Here is a 24,804-nt window from a genome sequence, read left to right on the forward strand (position 1 = left end):
AATTTTTCTTCATTCTCTTGCTATCTTTATTTGGAAAATAAGGCATCTAAGCTTAGGAGCCAACACATTTTTGGTTCAGATCCATGGACAGCACTTGTTTATTGGTCCTGTCCAATCAGCAAGGACAACCCAGGTTGTTCACCAAAAATGGGCCGGCATCTAAACTTACATTCTTGCTTTTCAAATAAACATACCAAGAGAATGAAGAAAATTTGATAATAGGAGTAAATTAGAAAGTTGCCTAAAATTGCCTGCTCTATCTGAATCACAAAAGAAAAAATTTGGGTTCAGTGTCCCTTTAACTCAGCATTCTCCACTGTGGATATAAAGAACGTGGCCAGAGCTGTTGTGTTCCCTTACTTAATCATCAGTTGGAACCGGCCAAAAAGATTCTCCAATATAAACAATTAAAAAGTTACATTTATTGAAGAACATACTACATAGGCGTGTATGTGTGTCATCTTTCCCAATACTAAAGGGATTTGGTTTTGTTAATCTACTGAGGGTGTGTATTATTAGTGTACAGTGTATAGCTTTTGTGGTTAGTAAAAATGATCATTCTTTCAACTTTGTGACAAAAATTCCTAATCCGAAAATTTGTATGACACATTAAGAAATGTGCTTGCAAATATAATCCTGCATTCACCATGTTTTACAGATATCTACAATTTGAATGAGGATAGCCTTATGAATTTTAAAAGTGGCAATAAATCCTCCAAGGGACAGTAAACAATAAACTTTATTTACTGACATTGTTAAACATTCAGACCATAGGTAGTACGTTATAAATGTTTTGTTTCTTAAGGTAAATTAAACAGTCTGTTTTATTGTTGAAATAAAAAAAAATTACTGAGCAGTGGTTTATACTTAAAGGGACACTGAACCCAATTTTTTTTCTTTCGTGGTTCAGATAGAGCATGAAATTTTAAGCAACTTTCTAATTTACTCCTATTATCAATTTTTCTTCGATCTCTTGCTATCTTTATTTTAAAAGCAGGAATGTAAATCTTAGCAGCCAGCCCATTTTAGGTTCAGCACCATGGATAGCACTTGCTTTTTGGAGGCTTATATTTACCCACCAATACGCAAACATAAGCCAGGTTCTCAACCAAAAATGGTCCTGCTCCTATGCATCACATTCCTGTTTTTTAAATAAATATAACAAGAGAACGAAGAAAAAATGATAATAGGAGTAAATTAGAAAGTTGCTTAAACTTGCATGTTCTATCTGAATCATGAAAAAAATGGGCTTAGTGTCCCTTTAATAGAAGTATTGCAATATGTATCATTCATCCATAAAACGATTATAATTTTTATTTCTTATTTTTTGTATCTTCATTTGTGCAGTGTCCATTCTTTCCTGTCACAGCCCTACAAGCAGGATGGGCTTTCTACATGAAGGCAAAATAGCAGTTTATTTTTTATGTTTACTTTGAGTTAACATATATTTTCTTTTTTGCTAATGGAGCACTGTTTCATACCCCTTTAAGTGGAAAGTATTCCCTTGTGTGTTCTCTGTCAGCATTTGGTGCCCTCATCCATTGTTCCAAAACATAGGATCTTTACTGGCACTGTCTTTTTAAATATTTCTCCCCTCAGTATTGCTGCAGACAAGCCCTATCAAAGCTACATTTTTTCTTTCATGACTCAGGCAGAGTCTCTTACTTTATTCTCTTGCTATCCTTTTGTTGAAATGAATACCTAGGTAGGCTAAGGAGCAGCAATGCGCTACTGTAAACTAGCTGCTTATTGGTGGCTGCCCATTTATGTATCTTGTCATTGGTTAAACAGGTGTGTTCAGCTAGCTCCCAGCAGCGTGTTGCTGTTCCTTTAACAAAGTATACCAAGAAAACAAAGCAAATTTGATTATAAGTAAATTGGAAAAGTTGTTTAAAAATGATATGCTCCATCTGAAGTATGAAAGAAAGATTTTGGGTTTCAGGTCCCTTTAAAAATATTTTTGGATTTTGAAACATTCTCTTTTCGAAGGAACAAAGAAAATTGTTTATTGTGGTGTGGTGTTTTCTTTATGGTAAGTACTATTGTTTTGAAATATTCTAGTAATTCACATTTTATGGAGTAATATATTTAAACTACAATATGTATTTTTAAATATGTAATATAATGGTGGGTTTTAAATGTAATGTATGCATTAAATTTACATGGTGGGGCATTTCTATTTCTATATTTACACACAGGGTTAGAGATTCAGAACATTATCAAGTATATGTACCTGAATAACTAATTTAAACCAGAATAATTTTATTTCTTTAATTCTGGTATGAAATACTTATAGATGAATACATTAGTCAAGTTTCAAAGAGGTTATAAAAAAAATCTTATTTTAAATCTGTATAAAGTTCACTCATTGAGGCATATAAATAAGAGCATTGTGTGCATTACTAATAAATAATCCTTACTGTACATTCAATTCAATTTGACCTTTTAGTGAAAAATAGTAGCATGCACAATTTTATGTTTTAGAAACAAAGTGCACAGGGTACAGCAATAAGTAGCCATCTTCCCATGTATACAGATGTTGGTCTTTAGGGTTATAGGAAAGCATAGAAAGAGAAAGAACAGACGAAGAAGACCTCAGGTCAAAATTTGCTTCAACCGACTTTCCTTTCAAGAGATCAAATGCAAACGTCACCCGGAAATCCTTGGTGTCTGTGACATAAAGGATTCCACATGCTATGAAAGCATTGCCGGCTTTAGATTTTGGATATGTAGTATTGATATGCTGGATGACAGAAAATGTTTTTTCATCCAAGTGTGCAACAATGATGCTTTTATCTATATCCGAGGAGTGGATTATCCACAGACCTTTCTCATCAGCAGCTATTTGAAAGTAGGTTTTTGAGTTTGCGAAGAGATAATTCCGACCATTGAAGGCTGCATTGTTGATAGTTAATGTTTGTACAGATGCAGATTCAAGATTATACCTGGGGGGAAAAAAGAGGACGCTATTAAACGTTCTACAAGCAGGTATTCATAATTTATAAGATTCCCTTTTTTATATGACTGATAATAAAATACATATAATAAATTAGATTTTGTTTTTTTAATTTAAGCTCATATGTTTTTATGAGTTAGCTAAGAACTTTTTAAGGATAGATGGAGTAGCATTCTATCATAAAGGGTACGTTCAAATACAGTAAAGGTATTCAAGTTCAAATACAGTAAAGGTATTCAAGTTCAAATACAGTAAAGGTATTCAAGAATACTTGGGACACAACAAATAGTATTTAAGTTTACATTTTAGATATACTTTTTTATATTGAATAATGGGCAGATTATTCAAAGGGCAAGGTGGATCTCATGATTATCCGCCATCCAAATTGGTAGATGAAAAGAAAAATAAGTTAAAAAAACTCTGGTCATTTTCATAGGTATCAATAGTGTCTGTTATATTACTCATCATATAGTGTGTGTGTGTGTTGTTGTTGCTTTTTTATTTAATAAAATAGCACTTGGTCTTTGGAGCTACCTCACATCCTCCTAAACCCCATACAACCCCCTAAGCTCTAAGAATCGGCTACCTGAAAATCATTTATAAAGCCTTTTTAATTAATTTGTTAGTATCACTAAAGTGTAAAGGGACCTGAAACATGTCTATATACAAATGACATCCAGATGGTTAAGCAGTTTCTAGGATGGATTTGGATTGCAATAGGTTCTTTTTGACTGCACAATTGTGTGATTCTGTTTGCAAGGACAATTATGAAGACGCTAATACTAATAGTGACAATCAGGATAGTGAGAAACATGAACACAAACAGATTGCTTTATTTCTTGCTGTCCTGATCTAACTTTTCCTTGATATCACCTTAGCTGTACAGGATATAATATACTCAACACATTTAGGGCCAGATTATAAGTGGAGCACAAAAAATTGCTTTCTCTAAAGTAATATTTGCGCTCCACTTTGTAAGACCAGCGTACACTAATGTGGGCTAGTATTACAAGTAAGGAGCAATGCGAACGTGATCTTGGGTTCGCATTGCACAGAAGCATTGTGCTCATGAGAGCATGCTTCTATAGGCTCCAATAGGAACCTTGTTCTGATAGCGTCAGAGACAACACAGAACCTAAGCGAAGGGGGTAAGTAGCGCAGCGATAGCAGAAATTTTATATGTATATGATTATATACATATATATTTATGTGTATATACACATATTAACACATAAATATATATGTATATAAGCATATAAATATATATTTACTGGGAACACACAATTCCCATTGACTGCAATGTAAAGGTACTTTTCAATGCCGTTTTTTTTTTTCTAACACCCTACACCCCCCAACTTTAGCCCCCAAAAACTGCTTAGTACAGTTATTTTATTAAATATTAAACATTCTACAATTTTATTTTTTAATAAAATACAATACACTGTATTTTGGGGGCATTTGGGGCACATTTATAAAATTAATCTGATCTCTGGTTAATTTTATCATCGCTAATTACTACCGCGAACCACTGGTTATTTATCCCTGTTTATGCCTGTTAGCGCTCCACTTGTAATCTAGCCCTTAGTAAGTAAATGAACCTACTCTATACATATGTAAATGTGTGCCCTGACCATTGCAGACAGCCTATAGAGTACAATGAATTGATATCATGTATGTTAATACACCAAAGTGTGTCCTGAGACAATTTCAGTGTGTCTTGCACGCATGCAATATAACAGACTGTTTCCAAATAATATTTCAGATCTGTATCAAGTGCCTTAAGGTGTTGAATTTGAAACAGCAAAACTGGTCTCTAAAAGATGTTGTTGGCCAGAAAAAGACCCAAAAAGGCCTTTAGATTATGATCAACCGCTTGGATTTTTCAGGTCCTGTTAAAAACAACTACTGCACAGTTGTTACACTGATTTATCAGCAATACCATAATTGGGTTTTACCCCTAATTGTTTCTGGCATCCCAGAGTGGACAATTATCTTAGGCTCTTTCCATAGATTTCACACGTAAACCCAGGAACCTTTCTAGTCAAGCATATTTGAGTGTTCAGTGAACAAAAGCCATTTTACTTCCAGTGAAAATCATGTGCTTTATAGAGCACTTCCAGACAAATTTAAACCTGTCTGGTAGAGCTCTACTATTCCAGGAGGCCTGGATGAGGCTCATAAAAATGAGCATGGAGCAGATAGGAAAAGAATGCTGAGTCCCATAGTATATGCAATCCTTAGTTTATTGGATCTAAGCCATAGGGAACAAAAAGATTTCTCCCTATTAGCTGACACGTTTCGGGCATGCATACATGCGCTTCATCAGAGATCCTAAAAATGATCTTCCAGTGATTACAGGGGCCACATAATGAATACATTTCATTAAAGTATTCTTTTTGAAGGTTTGTAGTCACAAAATAAAGTTGTTTGCTCATATTGGTATTGAAGAAAATCTAAAACAGACGTTGATGGTCAAATGTAGAAAGGGGCAGTGCCTTGACATATTATCATTGATTATACCTGATTATAGATTCCAGCACTCAATGATGGGGAGAAACTTTACAGAATACATTCTTTCAAAACCATTTGAAAATTGGTGGATGTATGTTGATACTTAATGACGTGAATGGCTTGGATTAGTTGGATAATGTGACGAGAGACACCTAAAAACACCTAAAAAAATGAGCAGCAGTATTCTACATTAAATTTCAAGGAAGCATTCAAACTTTTATGCCAATACAAGAAGAAAAAAAAAACAGAAATGTATTTTCAGAACATCACAACAATTCATATTTATGGATCTAGCAATTGTCAAGCAGATTATCTCAGATGATAAAAAAAAAATCTTCTAAGCCTCAACAGAACGATTGACATTGTCTGACACAGTATTGGTTATTGCCAAATATAGATTTAATGGCTTTGGGTCATAAATATCTAATCAATACATGAAGTCATCCACTCCAAGAATAATATGCAGTTTTCATGTTAAACAGCCAATGTATTTTCAGCACTTTCCCATTTCCTTTGCAGTTCACAAAACGATTCAGCAGGACAAAAGTGATGCTAATTCTGATAAAATGACCTTGCTTGAATATAATTTCCTGTAGACAGCGTTACAACTCTGCTTCTATGTACAGACCACCAGCCAATACAGAGCCCACTCTTTCATCTGTCCCTACTGACCCTTCTTAATTCTTGGCTGCTGAGTGGTGCCAGTTGAAGAAGGTTAAACCTTTGACCTGGTAGTGGATACACTTTTCATAAACTTACAAAATATATAGGGCTAGATTACAAGTGGAGTGCTAATTTATCATACGCCCGTAAACGGGCCAATTTGCGGGAGTGCAATAAATTATCAGCCATTACAAGTGACTGTTCACTGCTACCGCAATTATCACTTATACAATTTCTAGTTACTTTACGGATTTCTAGTTACTTTTACAAATATGCCCCAAATGCCCCCAAAATACTGTCTAGTGTAGTGTATTTTATTAAAAAAATAAAATTTTTAGCATTTTTATTTTTTAATAAAATAACTGCACTAGGCAGTATTTTGGGGGTAAAGTTGGCGGGAGTGTGGTGTTAGAAAAAAAAACGGCACTAAAAAGTACCTTTTCATTGCAGTCTATGGGAACTGTGTGTTCCCAGTAAACATATGCTTATATACATATATATATTTATGTGTTAATATGTGTACATACATATACAGATATTTTTATTTTTACTGTAGTTTAAAGTTACTTACCGTATAATTTTATTATATCCACCTTTGTGATAGAACAGCGACTTATTATACACTAGGTGTCCACATCCATAATAGAATGACTGAAGTTTAATAGGCTTGTAGTATTCATTCAGAAGAGCGGTTAGATTTTCATACTGTTTAAGTACTAGCCCTGCAACCAGCAAAAGAATCAAAGGTTCATTATCACTTCCGGTCATTCACCAATTAGATGGCCAGTTAAAAATTTATGGTGCCAGATAATTCTCTTCCAGTGGATATGAAGGAAAGAACCCTTCATCTGTTTGGGATAGTCAGTGACATCTGTGGATATACATGAAGGGAGCACAGACTTTGATAATTGAAATCAATTATCAATATTTAATCACCTGATTAAATATTCTCATAAAATATATGGCAATAAAAATTAGATGGTTCACACAAATCACTGGGACAAACAAATTAGCTTTATCCAACATCAGAAATTAATCCTCTTCATTATGGTAAAGCACATATTATATTATTAGTTGTATTATTGTTATTATTTTTATTATTGTTATTATTATTATATTATTATTATTATTATAGACTGGACAGATAGGGTTGCAGGTTGCAGGTTTGATCCCCGGCGAGGTCCACTCAGCCTTTCATCCTCCTGAGGTCGGTAAAATGAGCAGCGCCTTGAGACCCTTTCGGGTTATTAGCCGAGCTTTACAAGTAGCCAATACATACATTATATGGTATCTTTTATTTGTAAAGTAAGTTATTCTCTATTATGTAACACTATGTACATTACCATGGGGGTATAAATCACATAACTCCACTTAAGAGTTCTAACTGAAGGACTGATTTTTAACAGATTAATTGATAGATGATAAAAAGGTGTGCATGGGTTTTTTGTTTTCTCTATTAAAATGTTTTGTAGTTGTAGCGACAGCAGCAAGAGTTAGTGGTTTATATTATATGTGTATAATATGTGTGTATGTATCATCAGGTTTACAAAATAGTGTATTTTTTTACTCCTGACTCAATAAATAATATGTAATTTTATTTTTCTAAGCTCAATCATCAAAACCTGTGTGGATAAAAATTTGTAGTAGGTAACCTGTCTGAAATAATAAGGAATTAAGAACATTTCACAGTTTTTTTCCACTCAAAAACAGCACCTTAGAATTTACTGTACTGTTTTCAGCAATTAAACAGTTCTATCCACCTGAGAAATTAAAATGGGGTACACAAAGCACACATTTTCAGAAAGTTCACCCCTTGGTGCATCAAATGAAAGGCTACAAGTATTTCTAGCATGAATTTGGAGTGCACAGCAATTAATGGAATAAGTTGCATTGCTTAAAAAAATTTAATTCTAAGCAAAGACCCTTATTCCACTTATTATTACATTGTCTATTTTTGTGCAAGCAATACATGTAGCCCCTCATTTGATGCGTCAAGGGGTATACTTTCCAAAAATGTGTACTTTATTTAATGTATCTTAGTTTCCTAGGTTTATAAAGCTTACTGATTGCAGACATAACCCATAAAAGTTGAAATGCTATTTTGTTTAGACGATTTCAAGATTGCCATGTCTGCAATTAAACAGTTCTAGCCACTTGGAAAATTTAAATATGGTACACAAAGCACACATTTGTTGAAAGTACACCCTTTGGTGCATCAAATGAGGGGCTACTTGTATCTCTAGCACATAATTGAGGTGCGCAACAATTTATTGAATATGGTGCTTTGCCTAAAAAAATATTGAATTTTTAGCAAAGAGCCATATTCCACGTATTATTAAATTGTCTATTTTTGTGCTAGCGATACTTGTAGCCCCCATTTGATGTGCCAAAGGGTGTACTTTCCATAATGTGTACTTTATTTAATGTATGTTATTTCTCAGGTGGCTACAGCTGTCTGATTGCAGCCATAACCCTGTAAAGTTGAAAGACTATCGGCTAGATTACAAGTTGTGCATTAGGCTTAAAAAGCAGCGTTAAGAGGTCCTAACACTGCTTTTTAACGCCCGCTAGTATTACGAGTCTTTAAGGTACAGGCTCACCGCTCACTTTTTTGGCCAGACTTGGAAATACCGCACCCTCTCCTGTCAAGACTGGTACCGCATTTTAAAGTCAGTAGTTAAGAGATTTACACTACAACGCCGTAGCATAAAACTCTTAACTAGAGGAGGCAGAGCCAGCCGGGAACCAGCATGGCTGCAAAATTGTAATGCTCCGTGCAGCTTTCCCCTTGAAGATCCACATGAAGGGCTGAGGGCAAGAAGAGAGAGCCGGTACAACATTCAAAAACGGCTTAATACTCAGAGAGTTGCCACGGAAAGAATAGGACACCGGAAGATGGTGCAGCTGACGGAACAAACATTGCAATAAATTCCCATCAGAAAGACAGAAGCGCCGCCATCTTACCTTCACACGCTTGCGACTCAGAGCAATTGAGAGCTGCAGCGTGACTAATAGAGTGGCCCACGGCACAACAACCTGACCGGAACACTACAGGAGTAAATAAAAACAACCCGAATAAACCCGGGCGCTCATACAACCCTCCGGTAAGATTGCGGGAGGCGCTACCTCTACAGGCCCAAATCTAAGCAGAGGGATAAGACGCCAGGTGCACCGGAGGCAGGGGACCTAATATCTATAGAGACTTGCTTGCGGAACAGAAAGGCAGCACGCCAGGTGCCCTGCTATATTTGAAACGCTACACTACACAGATTATAGCAGGTTGGCAGAACATTTTCCCTACATGTCACTGCAAAATCAGTAACAGATATAAAGAACAGACTCATCACTGCCTGCTTTCACATTTTACATAAATAGCCAATCTAAGTGATGAAGCGCTAATGGCATTCAAACGTCCCCCTAAAGGGGATAAAACTAGTAAGCCCTCTACCGCTACAACAACTAAATTGAACTCTTATTTCAAAGCTGTGGACATAAATTTCACTAACTCTCTTGATTCGCCACAATTAAACAGCGACATGCAGGAAGAGGACCCTGACACTGTCTTAAATGACCCTGACCTCCCCATCACCAAAGCAGATCTTAAAGCTCTCCCCACAAAAGAAGACTTTGCTGCCTTCATGAACCAGGTCAGTCTGCTCATAAAAGAAAGCTTAACAGAAGTTAAGAAAGATGTCATAGACCTGGGTAATAGGGTACTGCAACTGGAAGAGCATGCAGAAGAAATCTCTGAACCAATCAACTTACATAGCATGCAACTTCAACACCAAAATAGCGAAATTAGACCAATGCAAATGCAAATAGAAGATTTAGATAACCGCGGCAGACGTCAAAACTTAAGGATAAGAGGGGTGTCTGAAAATATTCTATCTGCGACATTACCGCAATACATACAAGACCTCTTTGGCTTTCTCCTGAACACTAAGGAGGGGACCAACGTATCCATAGACAGAATGCACAGAGCTTTGAAACCCAAACCCTCATCAAAAGCACCCCCAAGGGACATTATACTTCGCTGCCACAACTTCAAAGATAAAGAGCAAATATTGGCCGCAGCCAGAAAGAAAGCACCAATACGCAAAGACGGTGACACCATACAAATTTTCGCAGACCTAAGCCCGCTGACCCTCTCCAGGCGAAGAGAAGTAAAATTCCTCACTATGCATCTACAGGAACATAACATCCCCTATCGTTGGGGGTTTACTTTTGCCCTTAGAGTGGTTAGAGAGAATAAAGAATACACATACAAAGATTTGGAAGATTTTAACTCTTTTTGCTCCCAGCTGAACATTCCTCTACCGAAGCGAATTCCACAGTCATCGGACCAAGCAGAAGAGGGCCAAAGTACGGAACATTCCCTGTCCAAATCACAGCGCCAGAAATGGATAACTGTCAACAGGAAACGTAAAACAGCATCCCCTACGCCAAGCAACCCACGAATTCCGTCCACAGGACCACCTTGAGAGACTAGTTCAGCTTACCAGTTATTAAGCCTTAGTTACCCCAACCCTGTAATAACAGGAACTCTAGTATTTAGCAGGGTCGAACCCTGCCATACTGACTTACATCTTAAGAATTAGACGGCCAACTCATAAGTACAGATACTAAAGTTACTGACCCACCTTTATTGTAACTTACTTAACATTCTTGTTTATATACAAGATCCCTCCAGAGTAAAGAAACCCCCGTTCACTAAACTCATTCCACATTAGCCCAAGGGAAATGTTGGTAGTGTATCCTTACTACTAACCCTCCTCGATTACTGTATTATTAGGACGCGGAGGTTATCTCCTATTCCTAGCCCTATTCTTAATTTTATTGTTTAGATGTCAGTTAAACATGTTCATTGTTTATTGTATTGTTTGTATAATTGTTTGTTGTTTAATTTCAGCATCCTCTTAAGGTTCAATCTGCATCGCAGGTTCATATCCTCTACTAACGGCAATTCCGGCACTTCTCTACGCTCTATAAGGCATTTACAACACACCGTAGTGACAAACCCGCCAGACAGACCTAAGCTGCAATATAGGGTAAGGCATACATTACATAGCTTATTCACAGAACATACGTCAAAGAACAAAGATGGCACATAGATCAATATTAATAGTTTCACAAAATGCTAAGGGCCTCAACTCCCCCACAAAAAGGTCTGTTGCTCTGCAATGGTTCACCAAGCAAAAGAGTTCAGTGGTATTTATACAAGAAACTCACTTCCCTAAGGCTAGCAAACCTAAATTTCATAACAAAAACTTCCCCCTCAGTTTCCTAAACTCCCACGAAAAAAAGAAAAATGGAGTTGGGATTCTTATCCATCGTTCTCTCCCTTTTCAACTTCTCAACTCCACTCATGATACAGAGGGCAGGATCCTTATACTAGTGGGCCTTATACACAATAGACCCATCACGTTAATTAACGTTTATGCCCCTAGTACACATAGGAATAGGTTCTTTAATAAATTGAAAGTTATGACACAGGAAGTAAGTAAAGGCCCTATAATTTTAGGAGGAGACCTAAACATTACACTCGACACATCCCTGGACACTACATCTAATAACACTAAAACGCTGCCTCGCCCCCCTAACTCTGTACTTAACTGCATTAAACACCTAGGACTTGTGGATACATGGAGAATACAACATCCTACACAGCGAAACTTTACTTTCTATTCCCACCCTTGGGCAATGTATTCCAGAATAGACCACTTCTACTTAGATCAGGCGAACCTTTCTCTGCTAAAAGACTCAGACATTGTCCCAACAGTCGGGACGAATCATTCCATGATAATGATGGAGATGGACTGGCCGGACTCCCCGATACATCCTTTCAATTGGAAATTGGATACATACCTCTTACACCACCCACTGATAACACAAAAACTCACATCCACACTAATAGAATATTTTAACTTCAACGCTATCCCAGAAACTCAACCTCTTTACGTATGGGAAGCTCATAAGACAACATTTCGAGGAGAATGCATCAAGCATAAAGCACACCTCAAAAAACAACATGACACACAACTGAACTCTTTAACAACAAGAATCCACACACTAGAAGTACAGCACACACACTCGCCCTCAGATCACATTACCCTACGAGCTTTAACAACCGCTAGAAATGAACTGAAAACACTACTCTACTCTGAGGCCCAGAGGAAAGCTCTACAACTCAGGAAAAAATATTTTTATGAGGGGAATCACCTGGGTAAAACACTAGCACACACGCTTAAAGATAGAAGCTATTTAACACATATTTATAAACTCAAAACTCCACAGAACGAATATATACACGACAGTAAGGCAATAGCTGCACACTTCCGAAACTTCTATCACCAGCTATATAATCTGGATGTTAACACCTCTTTGTTGCATACACAACAAATGGTGGACTACATAAACTCAGCTAATCTAAATAAATTAACACAATCTCAAACAGAAGATCTGGAGAGACCTATAACATTGTCAGAGATATTGACAGTCCTTAAAGAATTACCAGTAGGGAAAAGCCCAGGACCTGACGGCCTCACTAATTTATATTACAAGACATTTAGAACCATTCTCGCCCCTTACCTGTTAAAACATTTTAATGCCCTGGACGAGAACTCCCATCTCACTATGGATTCCTTAGCGGCACACATATCAGTGATTCTAAAACCCGACAAACCACAGGACGAACCGGCCAGCTACCGACGAATATCACTTCTTAATGTTGACATAAAGATACTAGGAAAAGTCATAGCAAACCGTTTGAATCTAGTCCTGAATGATATTGTACACACGGATCAGGTGGGTTTTGTCCCTGGCCGGGAGGCGAGGGATAACACCCTTAGAGCTTTAACACTCATAGAGTACACAAAATACCATAACATCGAGTCGGTGCTGATGGCCATAGACGCCGAAAAGGCATTCGACCGAACAAATTGGCAATTTCTAACATTAACCCTACAAAACATAGGATTCGGCCCGAAAATAATAAACAGAATTTTCAGCTTATATACGCAACCAAGTGCTAGAGTAAGGGTGAATGGGATTTTATCTGAAACGCTCCCTATTAATAACGGCACACGACAAGGGTGCCCCCTGTCCCCGATTCTCTTCATCTTGACGATGGAGGTGTTCGCATCTAGAGTACGCCTGAACCAAAACATCAAAGGGATCACAATAGGCCAACAGGACTACATAATTGCAATGTACGCAGATGACGTACTGTTTACGATCTCATCTCCATCCACAACTATCCCAGAAATCCTTGTCGAATTAGACATATTTGGAAGTTATTCTAACTTTCTCGTCAACAAACAAAAATCCAAGATCCTAAATATCACGTTACCAACTACTAAATTTAATTCCTTATCAGCAATTTGTCCGCTCTGGTTAAAAACAGATTCAATTAGATATCTAGGGATCCACCTTTCCCCTAGACAGACGACACTGTTTGACAAAAACTATAACACATTGTTAATCAATACCCAACGCGACCTTAAGACTTGGATGAACAAACCACTGTCCTGGTGGGGTAGGGTTCAAGCTATAAAAATGACTACATTGCCCAGAATCTTATACATTCTACAAACTCTTCCACTTCATCTTCCACAATGGTACTTAAATAGGATACAGAAATGCCTTAATGCATTCGTATGGGGCAAATGCAGACCAAGAATCAATAAGAACACAATGTATAGATCAAATTTGAATGGGGGGTTGGGTCTACCGAAAATTGAGGAGTATTACCAAGCAGTGACCCTGCAAAGAATCCTAGACTGGCATAAGACACAAGAACGCAAGGCATGGGTCACTTTAGATTCACACATTCTCAAAGCTCCCCTGGTACATGCCCTATGCTGGGTATATAAAGACCTTAGACCCCCCCAATGCAGATATCTGGAAATTCACAAACAATTATTTAAAAGTTGGGATCATATAATCGCCACCAAACCCCACATTTCCACTTATAGGTCCCCTCTCTTTCCAATTGTATTAAACATTGAAATGGTGGGAGGCCTTGACAAAGGTTTCCAACGATTAACTGAATGGGACTACACCATCCCATTACTTAAATTCACAGAAGCAGGCAAGCTATTAGAGAGAGACAAATTAGCAGATTTAGCAGATGGGAAATTTTCCAAATGGCTAAAGTATGCCCAATTACACCATTATATACACACGTCACCATTCAAATCAGATTTGCTGAGAAAACCTACTGCTTTCGAACAAATGTGCTTTAGTAGCGTCATACCAAGAGGGACACTATCCACATCCCGCAAGTTACTTATAAACACCTCAGTAGACACCTTACCAGCATACACAGCCAAGTGGAATTTAGACCTCATAGAAAATATAGAAGCTGAAAAATGGCACCAATTTTTTAGTTCAGTCAAAAAATCCTCGACTTCTCCGGAGATACTGGAGTTCAATTTTAAAATCCTTCTTCGGTGGTACCTGACCCCATCGAGGCTGGCTAGCATATATCCTAACACGTCCGGCTTGTGCTGGAGAGGCTGTGAGATGCATGGCAATTTGATTCATATGTGATGGCACTGCCCTAAGGTCCGTACATTATGGGAAGCAGTAGAAACATATTGTAAGCAAGGTATTGCAAGCAATTTTACATTTAACTCCAAGTATAGCTTTATTAAATGATCTGCCCAAGTTGCCCTGCCGCTTAAAACTGCTGGTCTTACAGATTGGCCTTAATAGCGCAAGGAAACTAATAGCCCGCCATTGGAAAACATCTAGCACTTTGAGCAGAAATATGTGGGTCGAGGAAGTGGAGGAGCAATTCTCCTTAGAAAGGTATGGCTACCTTTACCGAAATAAATCAGACACCATATTAAACGCCAGGTTTTTATGGCAAGAATACTTGTGAGCCCACTATCCATATCCATACCCATCATAAACATGCAATCATCCATTCACACCTGATTTCCGGCAACCCCAAACTACAGATATACGATAACTAGATAGAGATCAGAGGACTACAGCCAAGAATACACTCAGTGTCGTAGGAGATTGAGAGTGCCGGACCGATTAAACTGGTATAAATACCTATCTAAGACGAGGAAAATTTGCCAGACATTAACTGAATTAGAACTAGAGGATAATTCTAAAAGTTTAAATGCGATTGTACCTGAACCACTAATCTTGTTGGAGTTACTCCACGTCATTTGATTGTCACACTTTCTCAAGTCGTAACCCACGAAAGAGATTAATTATCAGACCCTTATGTGTCTCGTTAGCGAGAAATTACAGAAATTATACACAGAATGAAGATGCTTAGTTAAATTGAACCTTTTACTGTATTGTATTGCATGTTATACGAATGTCATTCTGAAACATTCACTGTTAATGTATACTGATTTTCATTTTTGTTTTTGAACTTAAAAACTAATAAATAAAATAAACTCATACCAAAAAAAAAAAAACACAAACTCTTAACTAAAGTGCTAAAAAGTACACTAACACCCATAAACTACCTATTTACCCCTAAACCGAGGCCCTCCCGCATCACAAACACTTAAAAAACAAAAATTAACCCCTAATCTGCCGAACCGGACATCGCCACCACTATAATAAATATATTAACCCCTAAACCTCCGCACTCCCGCCTCACAAACATTAGTTAAATATTATTAACCCCTAATCTGCCGGCCCTAACATCGCAGACACCTACCTACATTTATTAACCCCTAATCTGCCGCCCCCAATGTCGCCGCCACAATACTAAAGTTATTAACCCCTAACTCTAAGTCTAACCCTAACCCTAACACCCCCTAACTTAAATATAATTAAAAGAAATAAATATTCCTATCATTAACTAAATTATTCCTATTTAAAACTAAATACTTACCTATAAAATAAACCCTAAGTTAGCTACAATATAACTAATAGTTACATTGTAGCTAGCGTAGGGTTTATTTTTATTTTACAGGCAAGTTTGTATTTATTTTAACTAGGTAGAATAGTTACTAAATAGTTATTAACTATTTAATAACTACCTAGCTAAAATAAATACAAAAGTACCTGTAAAATAAAACCCAACCTAAGTTACAGTTACACCTAACACTACACTATAATTAAATGAAGTCCCTAAATTATATACAATTAAATAAAATTAGCTAAAGTACGAAAAAAATCCCACTAAATTACAGAAAATAATAAACAAATTACAAGATTTTTAAACTAATAACACCTAATCTAATCCCCCTAACAAAATAAAAAAGCCCCCCCAAATAAAAAAGCCCTACCCTACACTAAATTACAAATAGCCCTTAAAAGGGCCTTTTGCGGGGCATTGCCCCAAAGTAATGAGCTCTTTTACCTGTAAAAAAAATTACAAACCCCCCCCCCAACATTAAAACCCACCACCCACACAACCAACCCTACTCTAAAACCCACCCAATACCCCCTTAAAAAAACCTAACACTAACCCCTTGAAGATCACCTTACCAGGAGAATTCTTCATCCAACCGGGCCAAAGTCCTCAACGAAGCCAGGAGAAGTCTTCATCCAAGCCGGGCAAAGTGGTCCTTCAGACGGGCAGAAGTTTTCATCCAGATGGCATCTTCTATCTTCATCCATCTGGCGAGGAGCGGGTCCATCTTCAAGACATCCTACGTAGAGCATCTTCTTCATCCGACGGCTAACACTGAATGAAGGTTCCTTTAAATGACGTCATCCAAGATTGCGTCCCTTCAATTCCGATTGGCTGATAGAATTCTATCAGCCAATTGGAATTAAGGTAGAAAAAATCATATTGGCTGATGCAATCAGCCAATAGGATTGAACTGGCATTCTATATGCTGTTCCAATAGGATTTTTTCTACCTTAATTCCGATTGACTGATAGAATTCTATCAGCCAATCAGAATTGAAGGGACGCCATCTTGGATGACGTCATTTAAAGGAACCTTCATTCAGTGTTAGCCGTCGGATGAAGAGGATGCTCCGCGTCGGATGTCTTGAAGATGGACCTGCTCCGCGCCGGATGGATGAAGATAGAAGATGTTGTCTGGATGAAGACTTCTGCCCGTCTGGAGGACCACTTTGCCCGGCTTGGATGAAGACTTCTCCCGGCTTCGTTGAGGACTTTGGCCCAGTTGGATGAAGACTTCTCCCAGTAAGGTAATCTTCAAGGGGTTAGTGTTAGGTTTTTTTAAGGGGGTATTGGGTGGGTTTTAGAGTAGGGTTGGTTGTGTGGGTGGTGGGTTTCAAATGTTGGTGGGGATTTGTAATTTGTTTTACAGGTAAAAGAGATGAATACTTTGGGGCAATGCCCCGCAAAAGGCCCTTTTAAGGGCTATTTGTAATTTAGTGTAGGGTAGGGCTTTTTTTATTTGGGGGGGCTTTTTTATTTTGTTAGGAGGATTAGATTAGGTGTAATTAGTTTAAAAATCTTGTAATTTGTTTATTATTTTCTGTAATTTAGTGTGTTTTTTTGGTACTTTAGCTAATTTTATTTAATTGTATTTAATTTATGGAATTAATTTAATTATAGTGAAGTGTTAGGTGTAATTGTAAATTAGGTTAAGTTTTATTTTAGAGGTACTTTTGTATTTATTTTAGCTAGGTAGTTATTAAATAGTTAATAACTATTTAATAACTATTCTACCTAGTTAAAATAAATAAAAACTTGCCTGTAAAATAAAAATAAATCCTAAGATAGCTACAATGTAACTATTAGTTATATTGTAGCTAGCTTAGGGTTTATTTTATAGGTAAGTATTTAGTTTTAAATAGGAATAATTTAGTTAATGATAGGAATATTTATTTTGATTTCTTTTAATTATATTTAAGTTAGGGGGTGTTAGGTTTAGGATTAGGTTTAGGGGTTAATAACTTAATATAGTGGCGGCGACGTTGGGGGCGGCAGATTAGGGGCTAATAAATGTAGGTAGGTGGCGGCGATGTTAGGGCCGGCAGATTAGGGGTTAATAATATTTAACTAATGCTTGTGAGGCGGGAGTGTGGCGGTTTAGGGGTTAATATGTTTATTATAGTGACGGCGACAGATTAGGGGTTAATAAGTGTAGGTAGCTGGGGGCGGCAGACTAGGGGTTAATAAATATAATGTAGGGTTCGGCGATGTTGGGGGCAGCAGATTAGGGGTTCATAAGTATAATGTAGGTGGCGGCGGTGTCCGGAGTGGCAGATTAAGGGTTAATAATTATAATGTAGGTGTCGGCGATGTCGGGGGCAGCAGATTAGGGGTTAATAAGTGTAAGATTAGGGGTGTTTAGACTCGGGGTTCATGTTAGGGTGTTAGGTGTAGACATAAATTTTATTTCCCCATAGGAATCAATGGGGCTGCATTAGTGAGTTATACGCTGCTTTTTTGCAGGTGTTAGACTTTTTTTTAGCCTGCTCTCCCCATTGATTCCTATGGGGAAATCGTGCACGAGCACGTTACACCAGCTCACCGCTGACTTAAGCAGCGCTGGTATTGGAGTGAGATTTGGAGAAAAATTATGCTCATCGCTCACTTCTTGTCTTTTAACAACGCATTTCTGAAAACTCGTAATACCAGTGCTGTAGGTAAGTGAGCGGTGAGGGAAAACTGCTTGTTAGCACTGCACAGCCTCTAAGGCAAAACTCGTAATCTAGCCATATTTTTTTTCTTTAATTCTCTTTACAAAATAAATAGATATTTTTAAAGGAATTATGTTGCTAGAAAATATGTAATTTTTTATTGCAAAAAATAAGCTTCTTTGCAAAAAATACAGACATTTTAAAAGATGGAGAGAGCTGCGTAAAGAGGGTGTTTTTTTAACTTCTTTAATTTTTACTCTACACATTAAAGACTTATACCATTGGAAAGGTTAGACGGTTGGGTCTTCGGGGTCTGTAGCTGCTTAGATGCCTGAGATTTAGGCATCTAAGCAGCTTGCCCCCATCTCCCTATTACTGACAAATGTCAGTTTTAAATAAAGTTGCTCAGTGATGTCATTGTGCCATTGCGTGTGACGTCACTGCACAAAACGTGAAGCCCCAGCAATGCCTGTCACTATACAGGCCAGATCGTCGGGGTGGGAGTGGATGGAGGTCCCCAGAACCCCATGAAGTGCTAGTGACGGCTCTGGGGCGTCATTAGCACCTGAGAGGGAAAATTTGCTACGGCTCAGAGCCGTGGTTAGCACTCAATGGTTAAGCACTTCATTGCAAGATATTTGCATACAAAATAAATGTTTTAAAAACACACTTTTATTAAATTATAGCACGATTTGCATTATTTTGCAGTCCTTACTCCTTGAAACCCATAATGAGTATGTTAATCTATTCTTGTTTGAGTGAAGCCAGTTACATCTAGAGTTTCTTCACTGCTCCGTGTATTGTGTACCAACCCCCGATCACGGAAGTGAGTGACAGTGGGAATGAGGCTGAAAGACTACGGAAAACCAAAGGGGTCAAGGAACACTGCGGCGCGGTGCAAGACAAATGGCTGGGCCAGCCGAGCAAGGCAATTCAAAAAAATAAATGCAGCACTCCGGTGAAAATATGAAATAAAAACTACATCTTTATTTTAGGAGTAATGTGAGATCTTGTGGCACCTGTGAAAAGATTTTAAAAGGTGACAAGTTCCACAGTTCTGTCATCCAGGAGCTATTCCCAATTAAACATTATGCAAATTGCAGCACCGAATTTGTGGTGTACCTCCTAGAGGTCACTATTTGCCATGACCAATACATAGGAAAAACTTCACATAGTCTGAGGTCAAGAATAGGTGAACATAAAAGGGATATTAAGAATTATATCAAGGAATCAAGTGTAGCACAACACTTTAATGGTTTTCATTTTACAAGAGGTGGAAACAGGAGCAAAGCTTTATTGAAGAAAGAACTGTATTGGGTTTATAAACTGAAAACAAAAACACCATTGGGGCTTAATCAGGAGTGGAAGATGAGCTATTTTGTGGAATAAAGATTTTTTCTGATCAGTTATCACTACTTGTAACCTTTAAAGCATTTGTGGGATTGTGAGCTCTTAGGAACATTAAGTTGTGTATCCACGACCTCAAGATATAGAATCTCCTATACAAATGTGTACTAGTCATGAAGGTCATATTTAACCTGTGCTTAATATTATATAATATTATACAATATATTTCTACATTTCTTTTGTTTTTATTATCTTACAAATTTTCTGAAGAAACCATGGGACAATCATAATGTGACACCCTTTAGCACTTTAACAGTTTTGTAGCAACGGAGTTTAAGTATATCTGTAAAATGTGTGTTGTACTAACCTATTTTCTCACTCTTGCCCTTTTTCTTGATATCTATCGTGCACTCTTGCTATTCTTTTGCTATCAATCATGTGCTCATTTGTATAATATATAGGCTATGTGCCTCACTTAGGCCTAGATTTGGAGTTTGGCGTTAGCCGTGAAAACCAGCGTTAGAGACTCCTAACGCTGGTTTTAGGCTAACTCTGGTATTTGGAGTCACTCAAAATAGGGTCTAACGCTCACTTTTCAGCCGCGACTTTTCCATACCGCAGATCCCCTTACGTCAATTGCGTATCCTATCTTTTCAATGGGATCTTTCTAACTCCGGTATTTAGAGTCGTGTCTGAAGTGAGCGTTAGACATCTAACGACAAAACTCCAGCCGCAGGAAAAAAGTCAGTAGTTAAGAGCTTTCTGGGCTAACGCCGGTTCATAAAGTTCTTAACTACTGTACTCTAAAGTACACTAAGACCCATAAACTACCTATGTACCCCTAAACCGAGGCCCCCCCCACATCGCCGCCACTCGATTAAATTTTTTTAACCCCTAATCTGCCGACCGCCACCTACGTTATACTTATGTACCCCTAATCTGCTGCCCCTAACACCGCTGACCCCTGTATTATATTTATTAACCCCTAATCTGCCCCCCACAACGTCGCCTCCACCTGCCTACACTTATTAACCCCTAATCTGCCGAGTGGACCGCACCGCTACTATTATAAAGTTATTAACCCCTAATCCGCCTCACTAACCCTATAATAAATAGTATTAACCCCTAATCTGCCCTCCCTAACATCGCCAACACCTAACTTCAATTATTAACCCCTAATCTGCCGACCGGAGCTCACCGCTATTCTAATAAATGTATTAACCCCTAAAGCTAAGTCTAACACTAACACCCCCCTAAGTTAAATATAATTTTAATCTAACGAAATTAATTAACTCTTATTAAATAAATTATTCCTATTTAAAGCTAAATACTTACCTGTAAAATAAACCCTAATATAGCTACAATATAACGAATAATTACATTGTAGCTATTTTAGGATTAATATTTATTTTACAGGCAACTCTGTAATTATTTTAACCAGGTACAATAGCTATTTAATAGTTAAGAACTATTTAATAGCTAAAATAGTTAAAACAATTAAAAATTTACCTGTAAAATAAATCCTAACCTAAGTTACAATTAAACCTAACACTACACTATCAATAAATTAATTAAATAAAATACCTACAATTATCTACAATTAAACCTAACACTACACTATCAATAAATAAATTAAATACAATACCTACAAATAACTACAATGAAATAAACTATCTAAAGTACAAAAAATAAAAAAGAACTAAGTTACAAAAAATAAAAAAATATTTACAAACATAAGAAAAATATTACAACAATTTTAAACTAATTACACCTACTCTGAGCCCCCTAATAAAATAACAAAGACCCCCAAAATAACAAAATGCCCTACCCTATTCTAAATTAAAAAAGTTCAAAGCTCTTTTACCTTACCAGCCCTCAACAGGGCCCTTTGCGGGGCATGCCCCCAAGAAATTCAGCTCTTTTGCCTGTAAAAAAAAACATACAATACCCCCCCCAACATTACAACCCACCACCCACATACCCCTAATCTAACCCAAACCCCCCTTAAATAAACCTAACACTAAGCCCCTAAAGATCTTCCTACCTTGTCTTCACCCTACCAGGTTCACCGATCCGTCCTGAAGAGCTCCTCCGATGTCCTGATCCAAGCCCAAGCGGGGGGCTGAAGAGGTCCATGATCCGGCTGAAGTCTTCATCCAAGCGGGAGCTGAAGAGGTCCATGATCCGGATGAAGTCTTCATCCAAGCGGGAGCTGAAGAGGTCCATGATCCGGATGAAGTCTTCTATCAACGGCATCTTCAATCTTCTTTCTTCCGGATCCATCTTGCAGACCTCCAACGCGGAACATCCTCTTCTCCCGACGCCTACTAGCCGAATGACGGTTCCTTTAAGGGACGTCATCCAAGATGGCGTCCCTCGAATTTCCGATTGGCTGATAGGATTCTATCAGCCAATCAGAATTAAGGTAGGAATATTCTGATTGGCTGATGGAATCAGCCAATCAGAATCAAGATCAATCCGATTGGCTGATCCAATCAGCCAATCAGATTGAGCTCGCATTCTATTGGCTGATCGGAACAGCCAATAGAATGCAAGCTCAATCTGATTGGCTGATCGAATCAGCCAATCGGATTGAACTTGATTCTGATTGGCTGATTCCATCAGCCAATCAGAATATTCCTACCTTAATTCCGATTGGCTAATAGAATCCTATCAGCCAATCGGAATTCGAGGGACACCATCTTGGATGACGTCCCTTAAAGGAACCGTCATTCGGCTAGTAGGCGTCGGAAGAAGAGGATGTTCCGCGTCGGAGGTCTGCAAGATGGATCCGGAAGAAAGAAGATTGAAGATGCCGTTGATAGAAGACTTCATCCGGATCATGGACCTCTTCAGCTCCCGCTTGGATGAAGACTTCATCCGGATCATGGACCTCTTCAGCTCCCGCTTGGATGAAGACTTCAGCCAGATCATGGACCTCTTCAGCCCCCCGCTTGGGCTTGGATCAGGACATCGGAGGAGCTCTTCAGGACGGATCGGTGAACCTGGTAGGGTGAAGACAAGGTAGGAAGATCTTCAGGGGCTTAGTGTTAGGTTTATTTAAGGGGGGTTTGGGTTAGATTAGGGGTATGTGGGTGGTGGGTTGTAATGTTGGGGGGGGGTATTGTATGTTTTTTTTTACAGGCAAAAGAGCTGAATTTCTTGGGGCATGCCCCGCAAAGGGCCCTGTTCAGGGCTGGTAAGGTAAAAGAGCTTTGAAATGTAGTAATTTAGAATAGGGTAGGGCATTTTGTTATTTTGGGGGTCTTTGTTATTTTATTAGGGGGCTTAGAGTAGGTGTAATTAGTTTAAAATTGTTGTAATATTTTTCTTATGTTTGTAAATATTTTTTTATTTTTTGTAACTTAGTTCTTTTTTATTTTTTGTACTTTAGTTAGTTTATTTCATTGTAGTTATTTGTAGGAATTGTATTTAATTTATTTATTGATAGTGTAGTGTTAGGTTTAATTGTAGGTAATTGTAGGTATTTTATTTAATTAATTTAATGATAGTGTAGTGTTAGGTTTAATTGTAACTTAGGTTAGGATTTATTTTACAGGTAATTTTGTTATTATTTTAACTAGGTAACTATTAAATAGTTCTTAACTATTTAATAGCTATTGCACCTGGTTAAAATAATTACAAAGTTGCCTGTAAAATAAATATTAATCCTAAAATAGCTACAATGTAATTATAATTTATATTGTAGCTATATTAGGATTTATTTTACAGGTAAGTATTTAGCTTTAAATAGGAATAATTTATTTAATAAGAGTTAATTAATTTCGTTAGATTAAAATTATATTTAACTTAGGGGGGTGTTAGTGTTGGGGTTAGACTTAGCTTTAGGGGTTAATACATTTATTATAGTAGCGGTGAGCTCTGGTCGGCAGATTAGGGGTTAATTTTGAAGTTAGGTGTCGGCGATGTTAGGGAGGGCAGATTAGGGGTTAATACTATTTATTATAGGGTTAGTGATGCGGATTAGGGGTTAATAACTTTATTACAGTAGCGCTCAGGTCTGCTCGGCAGATTAGGGGTTAATAAGTGTAGGCAGGTGGAGGCGACGTTGAGGGGGGCAGATTAGGGGTTAATAAATATAATATAGGGGTCGGCGGTGTTAGGGGCAGCAGATTAGGGGTACATAAGGATAATGTAAGTAGCGGCGGTTTACGGAGCGGCAGATTAGGGGTTAAAAATAATATGCAGGGGTCAGCGATAGCGGGGGCGGCAGATTAGGGGTTAATAAGTGTAAGGCTAGGGGTGTTTAGACTCGGGGTACATATTAGGGTGTTAGGTGCAGACATAGGAAGTGTTTCCCCATAGCAAACAATGGGGCTGCGTTAGGAACTGAACGCTGCTTTTTTGCAGGTGTTAGATTTTTTTTTCAGCTCAAACAGCCCCATTGTTTCCTATGGGGAAATCGTGCACGAGCACGTTTTTGAGGCTGGCCGCTTGCGTAAGCAACTCTGGTATCGAGAGTTGAAGCTGCGTTAAAAATGCTCTACGCTCCTTTTTTGGAGCCTAACGCAGCCTTTTTGTGGACTCTCAATACCAGAGTTATTTTTATGGTGCGGCCAGAAAAAAGCTGGCGTTAGCTACGCGGGTCGTTACCGACAAAACTCCAAATCTAGCCGTTATTGATTATGATTATAAAAAGCATTTTAGATAGCAATATTTTAATGTAATGCAAACATCTCCAAATCCTTCATCATATTTTCAACTTGATCTTGATGATATTCCTTATTGTGTGTTGGCTTAATGACGCTTGTGTATCGATATGTG

The 24,804-nt window shown here is 37.9% G+C and overlaps 1 protein-coding gene across 1 annotated transcript in view; it reads right to left on the bottom strand.

Moving 5' to 3' along the window:
• Positions 1-2,242: 2,242 nt before the first annotated feature.
• GLDN (gliomedin) overlaps positions 2,243-24,804 on the bottom strand; it is an 80,142-nt gene continuing 57,580 nt past the window's right edge. The window contains exons 9-10 of the mRNA XM_053719897.1: positions 6,702-6,852; positions 2,243-2,945 (exon numbers count right to left, since the gene is read on the bottom strand). Of these exons, the coding sequence (XP_053575872.1) occupies positions 2,474-2,945; positions 6,702-6,852 (623 nt within the window). The 3' untranslated portion in view covers positions 2,243-2,473. The remainder of the gene's footprint in view (positions 2,946-6,701; positions 6,853-24,804) is intronic.

Source organism: Bombina bombina, chromosome 6 (assembly GCF_027579735.1).
Source record: "Bombina bombina isolate aBomBom1 chromosome 6, aBomBom1.pri, whole genome shotgun sequence".
Lineage (NCBI taxonomy): Eukaryota > Metazoa > Chordata > Amphibia > Anura > Bombinatoridae > Bombina > Bombina bombina.